Source organism: Anoplopoma fimbria, unplaced genomic scaffold, assembly GCF_027596085.1.
Source record: "Anoplopoma fimbria isolate UVic2021 breed Golden Eagle Sablefish unplaced genomic scaffold, Afim_UVic_2022 Un_contig_6706_pilon_pilon:::fragment_2:::debris, whole genome shotgun sequence".
NCBI lineage: Eukaryota > Metazoa > Chordata > Actinopteri > Perciformes > Anoplopomatidae > Anoplopoma > Anoplopoma fimbria.
Window position 1 is genome coordinate 42,501 of NW_026550238.1, and position 7,499 is coordinate 49,999.

The 7,499-nt window shown below is 43.9% G+C and overlaps 2 protein-coding genes across 2 annotated transcripts in view; one reads left to right on the forward strand and one right to left on the reverse strand.

Annotated features, from left to right (window-relative positions):
- atp2c1 (ATPase secretory pathway Ca2+ transporting 1) overlaps positions 1 to 3,187 on the reverse strand; it is a 23,750-nt gene extending 20,563 nt beyond the window's left edge. The window contains exon 1 of the mRNA XM_054626811.1: positions 3,103 to 3,187. Coding sequence (XP_054482786.1) covers positions 3,103 to 3,126 — 24 coding nt within the window. The 5' untranslated portion in view covers positions 3,127 to 3,187. The remainder of the gene's footprint in view (positions 1 to 3,102) is intronic.
- A 495-nt stretch (positions 3,188 to 3,682) lies between these two features.
- LOC129115017 (phosphoinositide 3-kinase regulatory subunit 4-like) lies at positions 3,683 to 6,154 on the forward strand (the record flags this gene model as incomplete). The annotated part of the gene is given in 2 exon segments (XM_054626813.1): positions 3,683 to 4,355; positions 5,419 to 6,154. A coding segment is annotated over 1 exon segment (719 nt), but the record flags the coding sequence as incomplete, so codon positions are not given.
- Between the last annotated feature and the right edge of the window lie 1,345 nt (positions 6,155 to 7,499).

Genomic DNA, 7,499 nt, shown 5'->3' on the forward strand with positions numbered 1-7,499 from the left:
ACAGAGTCTAACAGAGTCTAACAGACCCTAACAGAGTCTAACAGAGTCTAACAGAGTCTAACAGAGTCTAACAGACCCTAACAGAGTCTAACAGACCCTAACAGAGTCTAACAGAGTCTAACAGACCCTAACAGAGTCTAACAGACCCTAACAGAGTCTAACAGAGTCTAACAGACCCTAACAGAGTCTAACAGACCCTAACAGAGTCTAACAGACCCGAACAGAGTCTAACAGACCCTAACAGAGGCTAACAGACCCTAACAGAGTCTAACAGAGTCTAACAGACCCTAACAGAGTCTAACAGAGTCTAACAGACCCTAACAGAGTCTAACAGACCCTAACAGAGTCTAACAGACCCTAACAGAGTCTAACAGAGTCTAACAGAGTCTAACAGACCCTAACAGAGTCTAACAGACCCTAACAGAGTCTAACAGAGTCTAACAGACCCTAACAGAGGCTAACAGACCCTAACAGAGTCTAACAGACCCTAACAGAGGCTAACAGACCCTAACAGAGTCTAACAGAGTCTAACAGAGTCTAACAGACCCTAACAGAGTCTAACAGAGTCTAACAGACCCTAACAGAGTCTAACAGACCCTAACAGAGGCTAACAGACCCTAACAGAGGCTAACAGACCCTAACAGAGTCTAACAGACCCTAACAGAGGCTAACAGACCCTAACAGAGTCTAACAGAGTCTAACAGAGTCTAACAGAGTCTAACAGACCCTAACAGAGTCTAGCAGTTGCTAACAGCTGTATGTTTACTCCTCCTGCTCATAGATCTAACTGGTTCCCAGTATAAACAGTCTGTGTCATGCAGAAAGGCTCGGCCCACTGAGCAGCGTGAGAAACGGCTTCTCAGGAATTTCTCATCTACTCTCAACAAATCACAGCCGGTCTGAAGACGAATTAAGATGAAAGAGGAACCGGCTAACCATCTTAGCATGAAGCTAAATGAGACGAGGAGACAGAGAGGAGACGCTCAGTCTGTCCAACACGACGACAACACAACACGACGACAACACAACACGACACAACGACAACACAACACGACACAACGACAACACGACACAACGACAACACAACGACAACACGACACAACGACAACACGACGACAACACAACGACAAACACGACACAACGACAACACGACACAACGACAACACAACGACAACACAACACGACGACAACACAACACAACACGACGACAACACAACGACAACATTAACGACAACACAACGACAACACGACACAACGACAACACAACGACAACACAACACAACGACAACATAACGACAACACGACGACAACACAACGACAACACAACACAACACGACGACAACACAACGACAACATTAACGACAACACAACGACAACACGACAACATAACGACAACACAACGACAACACAACACGACGACAACACAACGACAACACAACGACAACATAACGACAACACAACGACACAACGACGACACAACGACAACGACGACACAACACGACGACGACAAAACGACAACACAACACAACGACAACACAACACGACAACACCAACACAACTACAACACCAACACAACTACAACGATAACACAACACAACACAGCCACACTAAAGGTCTCTCAGTAAACAAAGATCCAGGATGAGCTAGCAGAAAACATGAATAGAGTCAGAGGATATGGAGGACTTTATGAGGTGTTCTGGTTCTCCGTCTGTCTCAGAGTTCAGGGAACATGTCCGTCTGTGTTCGAGGGTGATGGATGCTTTGTTTGTTCACACTGTTTGACCAAACCACCGCAGTGAGACGGGGAAACCTGTCTCATGGTCTGAACTCCATCTCACGTTTGTTTGGTGAATCCTGCAGTTCTAAACTAATGACGTCACAACACAACGCTGGGATTAATCTGAGCAGAACCATGGAGACCATCAGTATTTAATCTGTCTGCTAAACTACAGAACATCAGCATTTAATCTGTCTGCTAAACTACAGAACATCAGTATTTAATCTGTCTGCTAAACTACAGAACATCAGCATTTAATCTGTCTGCTAAACTACAGAACATCAGCATTTAATCTGTCTGCTAAACTACAGAACATCAGCATTTAATCTGTCTGCTAAACTACAGAACATCAGTATTTAATCTGTCTGCTAAACTACAGAACATCAGCATTTAATCTGTCTGCTAAACTACAGAACATCAGCATTTAATCTGTCTGCTAAACTACAGAACATCAGCATTTAATCTGTCTGCTAAACTACAGAACATCAGTATTTAATCTGTCTGCTAAACTACAGAACATCAGTATTTAATCTGTCTGCTAAACTACAGAACATCAGCATTTAATCTGTCTGCTAAACTACAGAACATCAGTATTTAATCTGTCTGCTAAACTACAGAACATCAGCTAAACTACAGAACATCAGTATTTAATCTGTCTGCTAAACTACAGAACATCAGCATTTAATCTGTCTGCTAAACTACAGAACATCAGTATTTAATCTGTCTGCTAAACTACAGAACATCAGTATTTAATCTGTCTGCTAAACAGAGTCTAACCTCGGCCCACACACACACACACACAGTCACACACACACAGTCACACACACACACAGTCTCACACACACAGTCACACACACACACACACACAGTCTCACACACACACACACACACACACACACACACACACACACACACACAGTCACACACACACAGTCACACACACACACACACAGACACAGTCACACACACACAGTCACACACACACTCTCACACACACTCACTCACACTCTCTCTCTCTCACACACACACACACACACACACACACACACACACTCACACACGCACACACACTCACACACGCACACACACACACACGGCCGTGTTAGCCTGTTAGCCTGTTAGCCTCCATAGGGCTGAGCGTCGTCAGAGCCGTGTGTGGCTAACGTTAGCCGTGACGTGAGAGCTCTAGCACTGTGTACTGGTACTGTACTGGTACGGTACTGGTACTGTGTACGGTACTGGTACTGGTACTGTACTGGTACGGTACTGGTACTGGTACTGTACTGGTACTGTGTACTCTGGTACTCTACAGTCTGGTTACTCACCAGCAGCTCCCGGTCCTTCAGCATCTTCCGTCACAATAACACACTTCCTGTGACGGAGCACACGTGACCACCACGTCATCACGTCACCACCACGTCATCACGTCATCACGTCACCACGCTGCCGGTCACTGTCACAATAAGAGCAGTTTGTTTATCTAGGTGTGTGACCGAAATAATATCTCCTCCTCTTCCTCCTCCTCCTCCTTCTCCTCCTTCTTCTTCTCCTCCTTCTCCTCCTCCTCCTTCTTCTCCTCCTTCTTCTTCTCCTCCTTCTTCTTCTCCTCCTTCTTCTCCTCCTCCTCCTTCTACTTCTTCTTCTTCTCTTCCTCCCTCTCCTCCTTCTTCTTCTCCTTCGATGTAATGTGTACTTATTCACTTCTTCACTTCTTCACTTATTTATCTATTCACTTATTCACTTATTTATTCACTTATTCACTTATTTATCTATTCACTTATTCACTTATTTATTCACTTATTCACTTATTTATCTATTCACTTATTCACTTATTTATTCACTTCTTCACTTCTTCACTTATTTATTCACTTCTTCACTTCTTCACTTATTTATTCACTTCTTCACTTATTTATTCACTTCTTCACTTCTTCACTTGTATCCTGTCTCAATAATAATAATAAATCCTTTATTAGTCCCACAATGGGGAAATTATTTCTCTGCATTTAACCATCCCGGAGGAGCAGTGGGCTGCAATGAAGCGCCCGGGGAGCAACTTGGGGTTAGGTGTCTCGCTCAAGGACACCTCGGCATGTTGACTGTAGAGGGGTTCTAACCATAGACATCATATAGATACCTATATGATATATCTATATCATATAGATACCTATATGATATATCTATATCATATAGATATCTATATGATATATCTATATCATACCTATATGATGTCTATGGTTTGAACCAACAACCTTGTGGTTACGGGACAAGCGCTCTACCTCATGTGCCACAGCCGAATAGACGATCTTTGATGTGTTTCTGGTCTGACCCGGTAGCAGAACCTCCGGGGTTCAGCGGGAGGTTCCGTTGTTGTTCTCCGGGAGGTTCTGCTGCTGTTGTTCTCCGGGAGGTTCTGCTGTTGTTCTCCGGGAGGTTCTGCTGTTGTTCTCCGGGAGGTTCTGCTGTTGTTCTCCGGGAGGTTCTGCTGTTGTTCTCCGGGAGGTTCTGCTGTTGTTCTCCGGGAGGACGGGACAGCGGGGCGGCTGTTGGAGCTCACGCACCGGGACACGACGCGAAGACGGTCCGTTAGCATCCGTTAGCATCTGTTAGCATCCGTTAGCATCTGTTAGCATCCGTTAGCATCTGTTAGCATCTGTTAGCATCCGTTAGCATCTGTTAGCATTCTACGAAGACTGCTCGTTAGCACACATCACCTTCATCATCAACATCTTCTTCATCACCTTCTTCATCCTCTTCATCTTCAGCTAACAGTAACAACATTTTACATGTTTCTAAAGCTAAGTGTTGCTAACAACGGTTAGCTAGCAGCTAGCATGCTACATTAGCATTTATAATAATCTATAATAAATATGAATAATGTAATAATAATATCATTAATGTTTGTATTCAGATAATCTATAATAAATATTAATAATATAATAATAATAATATCATTAATGTTTGTATTCAGATAATCTATAATAAATATTAATAATATAATAATAATATCATTAATGTTTGTATTCAGATAATCTATAATAAATATTAATAATATAATAATAATAATATCATTAATGTTTGTATTTAGATAATCTATAATAATATAATAATAATATCATTAATGTTTGTATTCAGATAATCTATAATAAATATTAATAATATAATAATAATAATATCATTAATGTTTGTATTTAGATAATCTATAATAATATAATAATAATATCATTAATGTTTGTATTCAGATAATCTATAATAAATATTAATAATATAATAATAATATCATTAATGTTTGTATTCAGATAATCTATAATAAATAATAATATAATAATAATATCATTAATGTTTGTTTTCAGATAATCTATAATAAATATTAATAATATAATAATATCATTAATGTTTGTATTCAGATAATCTATAATAAATAATATACTAATATTGATAAAATCATAGATGTTTGTATTTAGATAATCTATAATAAATAATATACTAATATTGATAAAATCATAGATGTTTGTATTTAGATAATCCAAATAAAGCATATAACTAACTATCAGAGAAACAGAGTAACCTCAGTTCTTTCACTGTAGAAGAAGAAGAAGAGGCTCTGGTGACCTTTGACTGACCTTCCTGTCTCTCGTCCACAGAGCCGTGAGGAGGCGTGATGGGGAACCAGCTGGCGGGCATCGCCCCCTCACAGATCCTCTCTGTGGACAGCTACTTCTCAGACATCCACGACCACGAGTACGACAAGAGCCTGGGCAGCACCCGCTTCTTCAAGGTGGCCCGGGCCAAACATCGGGAGGGCCTGGTGGTGGTGAAGGTGTTCGCCATCCAGGACCCGTCGCTGCCTCTGACCAGCTACAAACAGGAGCTGGAGGAGCTGAAGATCCGGCTGCACTCCTGCCAGAACTGCCTGCCCTTCCAGAAGACCTCGCTGACGGAGAAGGCGGCCATCTTGTTCCGTCAGTACGTGCGGGACAACCTGTACGACCGCATCAGCACGCGGCCCTTCCTCAACAACGTTGAGAAGCGCTGGCTGGCCTTCCAGATCCTCAACGCCGTGGACCAGGCGCACAAGGCCGGCGTCCGCCACGGCGACATCAAGACGGAGAACGTGATGGTGACCAGCTGGAACTGGGTGCTGCTCACCGACTTCGCCAGCTTCAAGCCCACCTTCCTGCCCGAGGACAACCCCGCCGACTTCAACTACTTCTTCGACACGTCCAGGCGCAGGACGTGCTACATCGCTCCAGAGAGGTTCGTGGACGGCAGCATGTTCGCCACAGAGAGCGACCAGAACACGCCGCTGGTGGACCTGACCAACAACAACCAGCGGAGCCGAGGGGAGCTGCGAGCAGCCATGGACATCTTCTCTGCAGGTAGACCGTAGGCATCTTCTCTGCAGGTAGACCGTAGGCATCTTCTCTGCAGGTAGACCGTAGGCATCTTCTCTGCAGGTAGACCGTAGACATCTTCTCTGCAGGTAGACCGTAGGCATCTTCTCTTCAGGTAGACCGTAGACATCTTCTCTGCAGGTAGACCGTAGGCATCTTCTCTTCAGGTAGACCGTAGGCATCTTCTCTGCAGGTAGACCGTAGGCATCTTCTCTGCAGGTAGACCGTAGACATCTTCTCTGCAGGTAGACCGTAGGCATCTTCTCTGCAGGTAGACCGTAGACATCTTCTCTTCAGGTAGACCGTAGACATCTTCTCTGCAGGTAGACCGTAGACATCTTCTCTTCAGGTAGACCGTAGGCATCTTCTCTGCAGGTAGACCGTAGGCATCTTCTCTGCAGGTAGACCGTAGACATCTTCTCTTCAGGTAGACCGTAGACATCTTCTCTGCAGGTAGACCGTAGACATCTTCTCTGCAGGTAGACTGTAGACATCTTCTCTGCAGGTAGACCGTAGACATCTTCTCTGCAGGTAGACCGTAGACATCTTCTCTGCAGGTAGACTGTAGACATCTTCTCTGCAGGTAGACCGTAGACATCTTCTCTGCAGGTAGACCGTAGACATCTTCTCTGCAGGTAGACATCTTCTCTGCAGGTAGACCGTAGACATCTTCTCTGCAGGTAGACCGTAGACATCTTCTCTGCAGGTAGACATCTTCTCTGCAGGTAGACCGTAGGCATCTTCTCTGCAGGTAGACCGTAGACATCTTCTCTGCAGGTAGACATCTTCTCTGCAGGTAGACCGTAGACATCTTCTCTTCAGGTAGACCGTAGACATCTTCTCTTCAGGTAGACCGTAGACATCTTCTCTTCAGGTAGACCGTAGACATCTTCTCTGCAGGTAGACCGTAGACATCTTCTCTTCAGGTAGACCGTAGACATCTTCTCTTCAGGTAGACCGTAGACATCTTCTCTGCAGGTAGACCGTAGACATCTTCTCTGCAGGTAGACCGTAGACATCTTCTCTGCAGGTAGACCGTAGACATCTTCTCTGCAGGTAGACATCTTCTCTTCAGGTAGACATCTTCTCTTCAGGTAGACCATAGACATCTTCTCTTCAGGTAGACTGTAGACATCTTCTCTTCAGGTAGACATCTTCTCTTCAGGTAGACCGTAGGCATCTTCTCTTCAGGTAGACCGTAGATATCTTCTCTGCAGGTAGACCGTAGACATCTTCTCTTCAGGTAGACATCTTCTCTTCAGGTAGACCGTAGACATCTTCTCTTCAGGTAGACCGTAGGCATCTTCTCTTCAGGTAGACCGTAGATATCT